The sequence below is a fragment of the Typopeltis vanoorti genome, chromosome 1 (assembly GCF_054136105.1).
Source record: "Typopeltis vanoorti isolate ZY-2024b chromosome 1, IOZ_Tvanoo_1.0, whole genome shotgun sequence".
Lineage (NCBI taxonomy): Eukaryota > Metazoa > Arthropoda > Arachnida > Uropygi > Thelyphonidae > Typopeltis > Typopeltis vanoorti.
In genome coordinates, this window is record NC_143549.1 from 159,178,599 (window position 1) to 159,195,884 (window position 17,286).

At 36.4% G+C, this 17,286-nt stretch overlaps 1 protein-coding gene across 1 annotated transcript in view; it reads right to left on the minus strand.

Annotated features, from left to right (window-relative positions):
- Positions 1 to 17,286, minus strand: part of LOC150110581 (uncharacterized) — an 851,360-nt gene that overhangs the window by 210,967 nt on the left and 623,107 nt on the right. The window contains 1 exon segment of the mRNA XM_090402114.1: positions 1,648 to 1,811. Coding sequence (XP_090258240.1) covers positions 1,648 to 1,811 — 164 coding nt within the window.

The window sequence follows — 17,286 nt, forward strand, 5'->3', positions numbered from 1 at the left end:
TATGGGCAAATGGATAGATCAGCCAACATTCACTCAGAAGAACACAAAAAATACATCTGCAGTCATGACTATGGTCAATCAAGGATTAGGACCATGCTTTAGATACAGCTCATAGAATCAACTGGAAAAAGATCACCAAGCTCCATTGCAGTAAATTTAGAATAGAAAGACTATGTTTAGAATCAGCAACTGCTCTTAGAAATCAGCCTATTAAATAAATATATTTGCATTCAATTTCTCAAAATATGGGAAATACTAATACTTCAATTGCTAGAACTCCAATATGTGCCCACAGAGGGTGTGCCACCTAGTTAGGACTCTAGTCTTTTGTCCACATCTTTCACTTTGTTTCATGTTGCCTTTAGGTATGTGTTACAAGTCTCATATTTTATTCCTTGATGATGTCTCAGTGACTATGACAAGATATTGGAAGAATTAAATAATATTTTCAATCCTTTCTTAGTTCTGTTTTACTCCATTAAGCCTCCAACATGAGTTTCTCCCAGCATTTAAGCCTTAGCACACAGGTCTATCCATTCTAGTTGAACTATCAACTACTTGAAGAAGCAAAAATAGAAGAAGAAGTTTGCTGTGACAGTATGATAGAAGTACATTAAGAAGAAGACTATGATAGCGAATGAGTCATTTCATGGATCACATAAGAGGACATTTTTTGTGAACTTTGTGAATGTGCAAAGTAATTCTGATGGATGAAAATAATTATATATGAATGATAATTAGTGCTTGAATGAATTTGAAATTAGGTGTCTGGAGAAAGTGTTGATCAGTGAGAAATTTAAATTGAGGATATGCATTTATTTGCAGGTGATGAAAAGCTGGAGAAAAGTTCAACAAAAATGTGATATTTCAGCTCCCTAGGAAGAATTTACTAGACATAGTTTGTGGACAGATGAAGGCTACTAATTCAATGCTGCATAGTGTGCAGTTCAGAAATTTAGAAGACAAAGATGAAATGCTGTATATTTGATTAGTAGGATGCATTAAAAAGGTGGGGGATAATCTTTAATATATCTCAATCTCAAGATGCCTTGGGATTGTGGTGAAGGATATAAAATTTTTTGATCACATTACAAGAACTGTGCAAAAAATATACAATGGATTATGGCAAATAAAAGGAGGATTCTCATGTGTAGAAATAAAAATGGCAGTAGTTGTACTTTGCAAAAGGCATTGTTTTGGTTGAATTTGGACGTCTGTGTATACAGATATGCTAATTAAGCCTTTAGAAGCAATAAAGAGAGCGAGAGAGTTTAAAGACAGTTCACAGAAAGTGATTGCCTAAATCACTCATCAAAATCTCTGGAATATTAATACGAGCACAGACTGAAGGAATGCTAGTTATAGCTTGATGGATAGGAAAAGTGTGATGAATCTTTTGGCTTCTGGAGAGGGGGAGGAATAATAATAATTATTATAATTGTTATTATTATAAATCCTTAAATAGTTTCTGATAAAAAAGCAAGTGGTCTTTTAAGAAAATGCCACAAGGATTTATAACAACAACAAAAATAACAAATTTTTGAAAATAATAATAACAAAAATTTTAACTTTTCATGAATCTAAAAATATAACAATATGTTTATAATAAATATTTTTTGAAGATAATATGCAAAGATAATTTGTTACCATGATAGTGCAACTAATAGCATGCAGCCCATCAAATTCTTTATCCCAAGGATTGAAACGTCCATACATCATCAGTGTATGATCCCACATTACTCTTGGTTTCAGAACAAAACCAGAACGTCCATTCTGCTCAAACATGGCAGTATTTACATGAAGTGCAGAATCTATAATAGTGCATACAGATAAAAAAATAAAATAAAAATAAAAAAAACTTTAAACAAGAAAGCACATAATGGATAATATACAGCAAATATTGTTTGTATACCTTTAAAGATTTGTTCTATATTTGCAGAAAGTTTTCGGTATTGCGTTTAATAAGGAGTTTATTAAAAATAAGTAATTAAAACCTGACAAGTTTCATACATTGTAAGACTTACATCATCAGGGATAGTGGTACCTAAACGTTTTTCTCAACAAGAGCCGATTAACAATTAATTACACACAATAATTGATAAACCAGAATACAAATGATAAATTCATTACTGTATGCATGTTAGAACATTGCTAGTTGTTGCTATCACATTCCACTGCAGTTAAATTTTTGATGAAAGTAGACCATACTCAATGTAAAATTAAGCCTTGATTTTTACTGCATTGTGTAGGGATCCTAAGCATTTGTGAGGGTTTAAATTTTCTTGTGAAACAGTTATTATCAATATATGACATTTCTGTTTGTTGCCAGAGAAATTGATGAAATTGATTTCGACATCTTTTACTTGTTCAGAAATGCAGATCTCTCCCAACTATCCTGACTGGCCTACATAACAAATGCCACAAGAGCAATGAATGACATAGACATCTTGTTTTTTTATGGGGTAACGTGGAGGTTTTGGTGGATGCAAAAATCTCGATATTTTTGTAAAGGTAAGAAAGCCACTTTCATGTTATACCCATGGAGCAATGCAGCCACTTTGTCTATGACATTCTTGATGTAAGGCAGCATGATTGAATTCTTGAAATCTTGTTTAAGTAAAGGAGTTGCAGGAGATATATTAAGAATTTTTCTGATCATCTTGAGTTCGAAACCATAAAGTGTGAGGTTCTGTTACAGGCAGAGCAGTTCTTCATTCCTTTTAACTGATGTGTTAGATATATTGTATGCCCAGTCTTGAAAAGTTTTAATTATGCCTATCTTTTGCAAAGGATGGTAGTGTGAAGCAGCATTCAAAAAAATCTTCGCATTGTGGTAGGTTTTCTGTATATCGAGAAGGATAACCTTTTTCCTTTTAGTTTACTTCGACAAGGATATCAAGGACGGGTAATTTGTTGTGCTGTTCTAGTTTCAAGAGTGAATTATTGGGTACAAGTTATTCAGATAATCTTTGAAAACAATCAGCTCCATCCACTCTTCCTGACCAAATAACAAAAATATCATCGACATAATGCAACCAAATTTTTGGTTTCTTCTGATATGTTTTTAATGCATTAGTTTCGAAATTTTCCATGAGCAGGTTGGCTAAAGCTGGAGAAAGGGAGAAACCCTTTCTCCAGGCTTTCTTCTTTTAGGGAACAAAAAGGAGAAATTCTTTTTGTTCCCAATATTTCTCTTGAAATATGAAAAAAGTGTTTTCTATGCAGCAGTGTTAGAATAGTCTTACAGTGTCCAGCAGGAAAAGATTTACAAGTAAATCTACCTTATCATTTCTGGGTACATTGGTTAAGAGACTAACTATATCAAAACTTGCTAAGATGTAAGGTTCTATATTTATATCTTTTACCTTTTCAATGAAATGTAAACTATTCTGTACAAATCATTCTGTTTTTCCTATGTGTGGAGATATCAGGTTTCACAGATATTTCGCAAAGTTTAAAGTCAGTAAATCTCTCCCATGCACAAATGTGATTCCCACCCCCTTGCATCCCCAACAAACCCATGCTGACCATCATGGAGAATGTTGCTATTATCAATCCAATTCTCAGTCCTAGTACTTGCTAACCTCTCCAACACCTCAACAACAACAACTCCAGACAGATATTATTATTATTATTATTATTGACACCTCCAAGGAGTGCTTAAACTCATTGAGGGAGGCCCTAAACATCATGTCAAGAACTATTCTGCATTTTTTCAGTATCTGGACTATGTAAAAAATAAATAAAAATACAAAATATATATAAAAACGTGTTGCAATAGATTTCACAGTATGATATGAACACAGATGGATAAGAAAATAACTATTTATTAACTTAGAAGCTAATATTTCGCTGGTATTATATCCAGCATCTTCAGAGCACACAACACAAAGTTTGTTGCAAAAGCAAGACAACCACACTCGGGTGTAACAGTGGGGCTAATATAAGTAATTGCAGCGTGCAACACAAGACTAAAAGTCTCTGTTGACTAAAAGTCTGCAACACAAATTTTAACCTAGATGGCGCCTAATATGGCGCCATCTAGGTTAAAATAACTTATAATTTAACCTAGATGTTAAAATATAAACACCAGATTGTGGTTGTCTTGCTTTTGTAACAAACTTTGTGTTGTGTGCTCTGAAGATGCTGGATATAATACCAGCGAAATATTAGCTTCTAAGTTAATAAATAGTTATTTTCTTATTGATCTGTGTTTATATCATACCGTTAAATCTATTGCAACATGTCTGACGAACACATAAGCCTATCCACGCGTATATATAAAAACAGAAAAAAAATGCCTTAGCCCACTCCTGGTACTATGGTACTATAGGCATACAACCTTTCCTGAGTGGGAGTCAATAAAAAAAAAAAGAAAACCTCACAATTTCAATAATACCTCATTCACTCTTCCTCATAAATCATATGTCCCAACCAACACAATCAATTTATCTGCTCTTTCTCTCCTTGACAAAGCCTTAGTCATCCTCCCTGCCTACTCTCAAACATACACTATCAACACCTGCTCTGTTTGACCATCTTTTACTATGGAGGTTCCATAAAAATACAATACAATACAAATACAAGTTTCACAATGGTCCATTACATTATTATTAAAATTTTATTATTATTATTATTATTATTATTATTATTATTAATTAATATTATTGATAATATATACACAGAGGGCACTGTGTAGGCAGATGAATGCACGCACCCCTGTTATCGCTGCTCCCGTTTTTATAGGTTTAAAGTGGTTTTAACTCATGGTTTTAATTTGAAAGTGCTGCTACTTAATTCTTCTAGTCACACTGAAGACAGAGACATTTAAATCATCAAAATCGACTAAGTAATATTGAGATTTTCAGTGCTGAAAGTCAGAGAGTGAACTGCTGTCACACAACCAATAAAGAACAAAGGACGTCTCCATATTAAAAGTCGCACCACACTCGCAAATGGGAAGAAAGTCTAAAGGTCACCGAGACAGCAAAGGTCAAGCACAATGAGCTGTAAAAAGTGCAATAAGCCATTAAGCAACAAAGGGGACGGGCTGCATTGTTCTGGATGTGGCAAAAGACAACACTTCCAATGTTCAGGGATCTCGGAGAGCACATGGAAATCAAAAAGACCTGTGAAACGTAACGAATGGTGCTGTCTACAATGCCGTGAGAAAATGAAGAACAAAAAACAGACATCAAAGAAAAGCAAAGATGCACATCAAGGTAAGCCACTTCCTGATCCTAAAACTACAGATAACTTGAATTCATTTAAACTCATGGCTAAAGACTTGCTAAATACACACATGGAACAAATTAAGAAAAAATTTGAGAAGTATGAACGTTACATACAGTTCAGTAACGTGAACTCTGAAGAAATATTAGGAACCGTGCAAGAAATAAAGACAAAATTAATGGTAGCGTTGGAAACACAAGAAACACTCAAGCGCGAAAATGAAGAACTGCGGAAAGAGGTAAACACACTCAAGTGTCAAATGCAGCACATGATACAAAAGAAAGAAAAAAAAACTTCAAATTGAGGGAATAACAAAAGAAAACACAGAAGATTTAAGCAACATAATGCAATTGATGGGCAGCAAAATTGGCATTCAAGTCGCAACCACAGACATCGCCTCCATTAACCGAGGCCCACAAAAAAACAAAGAGTGACCGCCACCAATCATAGCTCGTTTTACCAGCAAAATCTCAGAGACTCCATTCTTGCAGCAAGCAAGAAAACAGGGCCGACAACATCAATCCTAACTGACAAGACACTCCAAACACCACTATATATCACTGAACACTGGACTCCATACATTAAAAATCTCTTATACCAAGCAAGGAAGACTAAATAGAGAAAAACTACAAGTTCCTGTAAACTAAGGATTTACAGATATTTATGAGAAAGAATGAAAACACTCAAGTTTATATAATTACAAGAGAATCCGACCTACACAGCCTACCAATATAAAACGTTAAATCTTCACATCCTTAAGAACAAGATTAGAAATCACTTGAAAACTATATAATGGATATCTCAAACATAGGCGAACCAATGCTAGAAGTATAAGAAAGAAGGCAGATGAAATGGTTGCACTAATTGCGTCTGTTCACCCAAAGATTGTCGGAATAAGTGAGACATGGTTAGATGAGGACGACATCCTGACAGGAATAGAGATGGAAGGGTATGATATGTTTCGTGAGGATAGAAGGGGCAAAAAGGGAGGGGGAGTGCTATTGATGATAGAGAAAGAGTTATGTCCATACAAAGTAGAGATGCAAGAGGGAAATAGGGACAGTGGTTTTGAGGGAGTAAGGTGTGAGATAGAGGTGAATGGAATCAAATACTTGGTGGGATGTTGTTTTAGATCTGGTAATGTGGATGGTGGTGATAATGAAATGTACAATCAAATTAGCCAAGTAAATAAGAAAAGGGTGATCATTATGGGTGATTTTAATTATGGCAATATAGACTGGAATGATGAGATAGCAACTGGAAGTAAAGAAAATGAGTTTTTCAGGGATAACTACCTCAGACAGTATGTAACAGAGGGCACACGAGGATTGAGGGTCTTGGATTTGGTCATCTCATCAGAGGATGTAATTATAAATGAGGTGTCAAATCATCCACCAATTGGTGAGAGTGGCCATGAGGTGATTACCTGGGTGGTTGCCAGCAGGTGCAAGGACCCCTGTCAGAAAAGGGTATACGTGGAACTACAAGGGTTATGAAGAGCTCAGGAGACAGCTTGCAGGTGTAGTGTGGAATGAGGAGTTAGCTGGAAAATAGATCAATGCAGCTTGGGGAATTTTCAAGAACTATTTAGTAGATGCAATGTCTGAATGTATTCCAAGGGTGAGAAGGTTAAATAAGGTGGGTGTGAGATGGATGAATAAAGAGATTAAGCATGCGATACAGAGAAAAAGGGCATTGTGGATGCAGCATAAGAGAAGTGGAAATAACCAATTTGATGAGGTCTACAAAGACCAGGCAAGGAGGGTGACTTGGTTGGTGAGAGTAGCTAAAGAGAGGTATGAACAGCAGTTAGCTAATGAAGCCAAAAAGAATCCTAGGGAGTTCTTTCGATATGTAGCCAGCAAATGATTACGGAAGGATGACAATGATTGGAGAAAACGGTATAAAGACAGTTACAGAATGTGTGGTGGAGATACTTAATGAGCAGTTCATAAAGACTTTCAATCTTGTGAATGTGACTTCATTGAGAGATTGAGAGCAGTTGATGATGGGGAGGAGAGACTGACTGTAAGTGAGCAACAGGTGTTTGGGGAGTTGAGTAAACTAGATGTAAATAAGGCTGTGGGACTTGACGATATATCACCGCGTATTCTGAAGAAATGAGCCAGAGAGTTGACACCTGCCTTGACATATTTTTTTAATACGAGTCTTGCACTTGGTCAAGTTCCTAAAGAGTGGAAGAAGGGCAAGATTGTGCAACTTCATAAAGGAGGTGATCGAACTCAAGCATCAAACTATAGGCCTATCTCTGTGTTGTTGTGGTTAAGTTGTTGGAGAAGCTTGTGAGAACTAGGATCCAGAGTTGGGTTGACAACAATGGTATAATCTTTGATGGACAGCAAGGATTTGCCAAAGGAAGGTCATGTTTTAGTAATCTACTTACTTATTACAATAAAGTGACTGCTTCCTTGGACAGAGGAGAAGGATACACAGTAATATACTTGGATTTCGCAAAAGCTTTTGATAGAGTATGGAATGTCTTGCCTGAGAATGTGGTGTCTGCAAAGAGTTTGAATGTGTTTAAAACACGGTATGATGAGCTGTGTGTGTGTGTGTGTGTGTGTGTGTGTGTGTGAGATAAAAGGACCTCCTAGATGAGTCTTTGACTCCATGAGGTCTTGGAGTGGTAATAATAATAATAAGATGGAGTTGGATATTAGATTAGTGCATTGGATTGGAGACTTGCTATCTAATAGGTATCAACAAGTTGTGTATGACAGTGCAATATCCAGGAAAAGGAAAGTCACTAGTGGAGTGCCTCAGGGGTCTGTTTTAGGGCCATTGCTGTTTAACTTGTATATTAATGATATTAGCGAAGATTTGGATAGAGATATTCAGTTGTTTACAGATGATGCAAAGTTGGGACGAACCATAAAGGGTAGTGAAGATATTGTGGCCTTACAAGAAGATTTGAATAAATTGAGTGATTGGGCATGGAAATGGGGATGTGAGTTCAATGTTGCAAAATGTAAGGTTTTAAAATTTGGAAAACAAAGATGGGATGCAGAATTTATGCTTGGTGAGGATATATTGTCAAAAGTGTAGGAAATAAGAGATCAGGGGGGGGGGTGATAGTGGATAAGGATCTGAACTTTAGGAGACACATAGCCAGAATGGTGAAGACAACACATAGGCTTCTGGGAATGATGTGAAGGACACTGACTTGTAGAAGTAGGGAGATTCTTGTTCCACTGTACAAGGCTTTGATTAGGCCACACATGGACTATTGTGCCCAGATTTGGTCACCGGGTTTTCAGAAGGATGAAGAGATGTTGGAAAGTGTCAAAAGGTGACTGACTAAGTTAGTTTCTGATCTCTGGAATGCCGAGTATGAGGAAAGGCCGAGAAGATGTAATTTCCAGGGTCTTGTGGACAGGAGGAAGAGGGAAGATATGATAGAGACCTACAAGTTGGTAAGGGGTTTTTATAGGATCAATTCTGGAGAAGTTTTATGGAGAATAGTGGGAGATCAGGGGAGAACCAGAGGTCATTCCTGGAAACTGTATAAAGAGGGTGTGAGTAGCGGAGTGAGAGGCAAGTTTTTTTTGTGCAAAGTTGTGAATGATTGGAATGTCTTGCCTGAGAATGTGGTGTCTGCAAAGAGTTTGAATGTGTTTAAAACACGGTATGATGAGCTGTGTGTGTGTGTGATAAAAGGACCTTCCAGATGAGTCTTTGACTACGTGAGGTCTTGGAGTGGTAATAATAATAATAATAATTTGTGTCTCTGTTGTTTCGATAGGTGATGTCAAAGTAATTCCTTGTTAATGTTATGTAGTGTTTCAGGTTTTTTATGCTCAGGATTCTGTGTGTTGCCATGTACTTGTCGGATGTTGGTTGTTGCGTGTGAAGTGTTCAAATCACTTTTGACACAATTTTCCTATGTAATGTTTTTATTTTGTTAGGTGGCTGTTTGATGTGTTTGCATAGACTGTTATACCGTATCTGAGTAGGGATTCGCAGATACTGTGATATAGGAGTTTTTTTATGTTGGATGGATTAATGTCTTTTTTCTTGGAAGAGTTTTACTACAATGATCCAGAGTTTGGTATGTAGGTATTCTATATGTTTTGTCCATTTAAGGTGGCAATCTATGTAGAGATCAAGGTATTTTGCATGTGTTACAGGTTTGATTTCAGGACATTGGCAGGTATTTTTGTTGTTAATGCAGCGGTATGTGTGACAGTGTATTGACAGTGGTGCGGGGCGCATGATTCTTGAGTTGTGTATTATCAACATCTGTGTTTTGGTGCCGTTGATTAGAATTGCATTTTGGTAGAAGTATGTTGTGATTTCATTTAGGCTTGTTGTGCTTTGATGAGAGAGCCATGTTGATGTCTGTGTGGAATGCTAGTAGTGCTGTATCATCTGACTGAAATATTTGACTTCTTATGGCCATGTTATGAACATCGTTAACGTATATGTTGAATAGAGTGGGTGATAATATGGCACCTTGAGAACACTGTATTTTATTTCTATACCCCGGCAGTGATATGTACATATTTTTGTTACTTGTGTTCTTTTTGAGAGGTAGTTCCTGAACCATTTATGCAGTGTTCCTCTTATACCTATTGAGTATAGTTTGGCGAGTAGTATGCATGTTGAAGTCTATCAAATGCTTTGGTTAAGTCAAGCAGTATAAGGAAGGCGTACTTGTTTTTGTTGAGAGCTTTGTTTATTGTGTTGGCGATGTCTTCTAATAAAGTGATGGTGCTTTTGTTTTCTGAAAGCCGTATTGGTTTTGTGAGATGATGTTGTACTTCTGTAAATAGTTCTGTAGTCTGGTGTGTGTTATTTTTTCTAGAATTTTTGAAATGACTGGTAGGGTAGCCATCGGTCTGTAGTTCTAAGTATCGATTTCTTTTACGATGTTTGTAAATTGGCATAATTATTGCAGATTTTAGTTGTTGTGGAATAATGCCAGTGTCAAATATTATGTTCATGAGTCTCAAAAGTATCGAATTTATTTGTTCAAAGTGTGTTATAAAGTCTGTGAGTCTTATTTTGTCTATTCCTGGAGTGGTCTTTGGTTTTAGTTGTAAGAGAGCTTCTTTCAGTTCCTGTTTTGTTACAGGTGGAAAATACATAGTTTGTTGTTGACTTTGTGTCAGAACTTTTTTGTTGATCGTCGTTAGTTTGTCTTTTTTGAGATGTGTGATATTGTTTGTGAAGGCATGGTTGAATGAGTGTGCTAGTTCCTCTCGGTTTGTGTTCTGACCAAAGCTTTTTGCAATAAAATCTTGTGCTGAAGTTTTCTTTTTTCGAGTTACTAATTTGTTAATGAAGCCCATGTTTGCTTCGTGTTGTCATTATATTCCATGAATTTTTGGAAGTAGTAGTGTCTTTTAGCCCTACGAATTTTTGTTGTTAATTGATTTCTTGTGTTTTTTGTAAGGTTTGCAAATGTGTGTTACTAGGTGACTTTTTAGTTTTTTCCATAGATTTTGTTTTATAGCAATACTATTTAGTATGTCGTCATTTATCCATGGATTGTTGTCTGTTTGTCACCTCTATTTGTCTATTTTTTGCAATAAAATCTTGTGCAGAAGTTTTCTTTTTTCGAGTTACTAATTTGTTTAGTGAAGCCCATGTTTGCTTCGTGTTGTCATTATATTCCATGAATTTTTGGAAGTAGTAGTGTCTTTTAGCCCTACGAATTTTTGTTGTTAGTTGATTTCTTGTGTTTTTGTAAGGTTTGCAAATGTGTGTTACTAGGTGACTTTTTAGTTTTTTCCATAGATTTTCTTTTATAGCAATACCATTTAGTATGTCGTCATTTATCCATGGATTGTTGTCTGTTTGTCGCCTCGTTTGTGTAAGCTCTGTTGCTTTTTTGTATAATTCTGTGAACTTTAGTTGAAAATTCTCATATAATGTTATAGGATCGTTTATTTTAAGTAGGCAATTCCAGCTGTATTTTTTACACGGTTATCGAGAATGCTCTTTAATATGATCGAGTTTTGTCAACTTTTGTGGTGGTGGGAGGGGTAGGTAACGTAATGAAACAAAGTTGAGACAAAGTAGTGATCGGCCATTTTTACGTTAATTACTATATGTATAGATGGGAGCCCGTATGTTGATATAATCAATGCATGATTGTGTTAGTGTAATGTTGAGTATTTCTTCTCTTGTTGGGAGTAAATGGTAGGATTTATGTTGTACTGACTTAGTATATCAAGGTATATGTTAGTGGTTGAAGAAGCGTGGTCAGGAGTATTTATATTAATGTCTCCTATTAGGATGAGCCTATGTGTTGTACTGGGTTCGATGCTGCTTAGCCATGCTTCTAACTCATGAAGAAAGTTGAGTGGATTATTATCTGGGGGTCTGTATATTGTGTTTATTGTATATTAGATACCATGTTTGTGATTTGTGATTTCCAAAATTAGAGTTTCCGCATGTTTGAAAGTGAATTTTTTGTTTTTCAGTCACATTGTATTTTTCTTTGGTAAATGCTACGATGCCACCTCCTCTTTTGTTTGGTCTACAAAAGTTGTAGGTTTGTAATTCTTAATGTTGTATGCGTAAATTTCTGTGTTGTTTATTGCAACTTCGGTCAGTATTAGTTTGTCATGGTATAATTGAGCAGTGTTATCAATGTAAGCCATTTTTTTTTTTTTATACTATAGTGAAGTTGGTATTGGTGGGAATGTTGTCTGACCATTTCTTCAAAGAGTCAAAGACACTGAAGTTTATATTGTCTGACTGGATATTATTATTATTATTATTATTATTATTATTATTATTATTACCCCAAGACCTCATGGAGTCAAAGACTCATCTGGGAGGTCCTTTTATCACACACACACATCTCATCATGTGTGTGTGTGATTTTCTCCTTGCATACACCATACTCAGGCAAGGCATTCCAATCATTCACAACTCTGCATGAAAAAAACCTGTCTCTCACTCCCCTACTCTCACCCTCTTTATACAGTTTCCAGGGATGACCTCTGGTTCTCCCCTGATCTCCCACTATTCTCTGTAGAACTTCTTCACCGTTGATCTTATAACAACCCCTTACCAACTTGTAGGTTTCTATCATATCTCCCCTCTTCCTCCTCTCCACGAGACTCTGCAAATTACATCTTCTCAATCTTTCCTCATAAACGACATGCCTGAGGTCAGAAACTACCATAGTCAGTCTCGTTTGGACCCTTTCCAACATCTCTTCATCTTTCTGAAAACCCAGTGACCAAATCTGGGCACAATAGTCCATGTGTGGCCTAATCAAAGCCTTACATAACAGAACAAGAATCTCCCTACTTCTACACAGTGTCGTCCGCATCATTCCCAGAAGCCTTTGTGTTGTCTTCACAATTTTGGCAATGTGCCCACTAAATTTTAGATCCTTATCCTCTATCACCCCCAGATCTCTTATTTCCTTTACCTCCAACAATATATTCTCACCAAGCATAAATTCTGCATCCCATCTTTGTTTTCCAAATTTTAAAACCTTACATTTCGCAATATTGAATTCACATCCCCATTTCCGTGCCCAATCACTCAATTTATTTACGTCTTCTTGCAAGGCCACAACATCTTCACTACCCTTTATGGTTCGTTCCAACTTTGCATCATCTGCAAACAACTGAATATCTCCATCCAAATCTTCGCGAATATCATTAATATACAAGCTAAACAGCAATGGCCCTAAAACACACCCCTGAGGCACTTCACTAGTGACTTTCCTTTTTCTGGATATCGCACCCCCATACACAACTTGTTGATACCTATCTGATAGCCAGTCTCCAATCCAATGCAATAATCTAATATCCAACCCCATCTGCTCTAGTTTGACTGTCAACTTATCACGAGGTACTCTATCAAAAGCTTTTGGAAATCCAAGTATATTACAGTGTATCCTTCTCCTCTGTCCAAGGAAGCAATCACTTTATTGTAATAAGTAAGTAGATTACTAAAACATGACCTTCCTTTGGCAAATCCTTGCTGTCCATCAAAGATTATACCATTGTTGTCAACGCAACTCTGGATCCTAGTTCTCACAAGCTTCTCCAACAACTTAACCACAACAACACGGAGATAGGCCTATAGTTTGATGCTTGAGTTCGACCACCTCCTTTATGAAGTTGCACAATCTTGCCCTCCTTCCACTCTTTAGGAACTTGACCAAGTGCAAGACTCGTATTAAAAAAATATGTCAAGGCAAGTGTCAACTCTCTGGCACATTCCTTCAGAATACGCGGTGATATATCATCAAGTTCCACAGCCTTATTTACATCTAGTTTACTCAACTCCCCAAACACCTCTTGCTCACTTACAGTCAGTCTCTCCTCCCCATCATCAACTGCTCTTAATCTCTCCATGAAGTCACATTCACAAGATTGAAAGATCTTTATGAACTGCTCATTAAGTATCTCCACCACACATTCTGCAACTGTCTTTATACCATTTTCTCCAATCAATGTCATCCTTCCATAATCATTTGCTGGCTACATATCGAAAGAACTCCCTAGGATTCTTTTTAGCTTCATTAGCTAACTGCTGTTCATACCTCTCTTTAGCTACTCTCACCAACCAAGTCACCCTCCTTGCCTGGTCTTTGTAGACCTCATCAAATTGGTTATTTCCACTTCTCTTATGCTGCCTCCACAATGCCATTTTTCTCTGTATCGCATGCTTAATCTCTTTATTCATCCATCTCACACCCACCTTATTTAACCTTCTTACCCTTGGAATACATTTAGACATTGCATCTACTAAACAGTTTTTGAAAATCCCCTAAGCTCATTGATCGCTTTTCCAGCTAACTCCTCATTTCACGCTACACCCGCAAGCTGTCTGCTGAGCTCTTCATAATCACCCACCCCCCCCTTGTAGTTCCACATATACCCTTTTCTGACAGGGGTCCTTGCACTGCTGGCAACCACCCAGGTAATCCCCCTCATGGCCACTCTCACCAATTGGTGGATGATTTGACACCTCATTTATAATTACATCCTCTGATGAGATGACCAAATCCAAGACCCTCAATCCTCGTGTGCCCTCTGTTACATACTGTCTAAGGTAGTTTTCCCTGAAAAACTCATTTTCTTTACTTCCAGTTGCTATCTCATCATTCCAGTCTATATTGCCATAATTAAAATCACCCATAATGATCAACCTTTTCTTATTTACTTGGCTAATTTGATTGTACATTTCATTATCACCACCATCGACATTACCAGGTCTATAACAACATCCCATCAAATTTTTGATTCCATTCACCTCTATCTCACACCATACTGCCTCAAAACCACTGTCCCTATTTCCCCTCTTGCATCCCTACTTTATATGGACATAACTCTTTCTCTATCATCAATAGCACTCCCCCTCCCTTTTTACCACTTCTGTCCTCACAAAACACATCATACCCTTCCATCTCTATTCCAGTCAGGATGTCATCCTCTTCCAGCCATGTCTCACTTATTCCAACAATCTTTGGTATCGTATAGCATGACCTATAATGACTCTCTACATCCCTACACCCTTCAACAACTCATATGGTTCTTTTGTGAGATCACATCAGATACCCATGCAACTCAACACATAGATAACTACAGAAAATTAGAACACGAACTCTGGAAACATTGCTGCATTAACAAGGCTAAATCACCAGCATCCAATGCCTACATCTGATACATAAACAGTACCAACATAAATAGTGAAGGCTAAATCCCACTCTCTTCATGAAAGTTAACCTAAGCTTTGAAGTAGGTGAGATTAATACGCCTCACTCACCTTCACGTAATCCTTATAATCAAAGAATGCAGATTATGTCACAAAACAGTCAGTAAAATGTATAACAATAATGATGATACTGATATTTTTAAAAAAAATTGTGTATATGTAAATAGGCTGTATAATAATAAGCTATGATATTGATATTGAAAAAAAAAAATTTATGTACATTTATATTTTAAAAAATCACTGTACTCTACATTTGTACTGAACAGAAAATGTAATAGCATACTTTATTGCAAATACTCTGTATGATGATAAATAAAATGTTATTATAGTTTTAAAAAATATATTATTATTCTAAATGAGAAACAGGTGAATTTTTCTCTACTTGGTTAGAAAGTAAATTCAATTTTTGCGTTGATTCTTGATTGAAGTTTGAGCAAACTAAAGTTTACATGTGAAGTATCTTCATGATGACGTAAGTTTGATACATCAAATACAGGCATATGTAGACATGAAAAGCTTAATAATACTTTATTAAATCAAATATTTCAATCTGAAAAGAATAGATATTATTGAATAGATAGTTCAAAAAAAATCAAACAGCAAACTTCAATAGATACAATCCACATGCCTGTATAATACAGTACAGCAGATTACTAAATGTGATTTAAAAAAAAAATACCGCTTGCAAATTATAAGGATTAGACTCTCCCAAATTTTAGGGTCTTAGGTAAAGAAAGAAAGACAGTCATTGTCATTTAAGTTGCAGCAGTGTTGTAGTAGCACTTCAACATGTTCTTTGATCAAAAGCTCTAATCTGAAATGGTCATAGTGTACTAGACATTTTAGTCCAAAAAAGATTCTGTGGTTGGTGTCAACTCCATACTGTGCTAGATTAAATTTCATGGATGATATAAGAATGGTGTTCTTGTACTCTTTTCTCAAGAGAACATCCTTTTTCTCCAAAGAAAAAGAGACAGCAATTGCAAGGAACACAGTAAATACCTGAAGGTGACAGAGAAGATTGTTTATCCTTGGTAGAAAATAACAAGAGTTCACTGACAAGAAAAAACATGGGCACTAAATTATATATCTCAAGGATCTTTGAAGCTGGTTCAGAGATTTCAGCAAAATAAGGAATTGGAGCTTTTCATACAGTTTCAGAGAAGCAAAGATGCACTGATCTGTTGGAAGAAGCCATTTTGTTGCATAATTCATTGGATGTTCTAATTTGAGGTCATGGAGTCAGAGCAAACAACCTGAGCTGTATTCAGCAAAGTTTTGATGATGTGCTGAATCTTGCATTATATAACTGCTATATGATAAGTCAGTACATTAGAAGGAAAGTAGGAGAGGAGGATGTCCAAGGACACTAATTTTCCTTTTTTTATCTCTGTGGTAAAGTTTATATGGGGTATAGGCTGCTGATTTTAGTTAAGGTAGAACATCTTCAAAGTGAGGCCATATGTTGAAAACATCATTTACATAGCACATAACATATTTAAAATGTTGGTTGAGGTGGCATGAAGGAGAATAAAGTGGCACTTAGATGCTCAAGGTAAAAATTAGCTAAGGCTGACTCTTTAAAATTAGCTTAACCAATCTTGAAGATCTTCAAGAAATATTACCTTCAACCCAGGATAAATGCTTACAAAGTTCCTTATGATTATCATCTCTTTTACTTTGGAGAAACAGTGTGTTTGGCTGAGAAACTTTGGCTGAGTGTGTTTGGCTGTTATGGGAGATTTTAACTTCAGTAGTATAAATTGGAGAGAGGAAGATGCATGTAGCAATAGGGGAATGGAATTTCTAGAATTCTTGAGGGACAAATGTCTTAGGCAACATGTAACAGAGGGAACAAGAGGTTCAAAAGTTTTGGATTTGGTTATAGCATCAGAAGAGTTGATAATAACTGAGATGACATCTCTCCCACCAGTTGGAGAGAGTGACCATATGGTGTTGACTTGGAAAATGAATAGACACGCAGGAGTATCAAAGAGACGGGAACTTATGTGGAATTATAAGGCAGGTGATTATAATAGTCTTAGACGTCAACTTCGGGAAGTTTCATGGAGGGAGGAATTGGAAGGCCGGGATATCACCAGTGCGTGGGAAATTGTGAAAGAATATTTGTTATCAGCAATGGTAAGTTGTATACCACGAGTGAAGAAGAGGACACAATTTGGAGTAAAGTGGATGACAAACAATATTAAACAGGAATTGCATGCGAAAAAGAGGCTATGGAAGAGATATAAGGAGACAGGTGAAGAGATGCATGAGGAATATAAGACACAGGACAGAAGAGTGACTAGTGTGGTAAGGAAAGCGAAACTGGAATATGAGAGA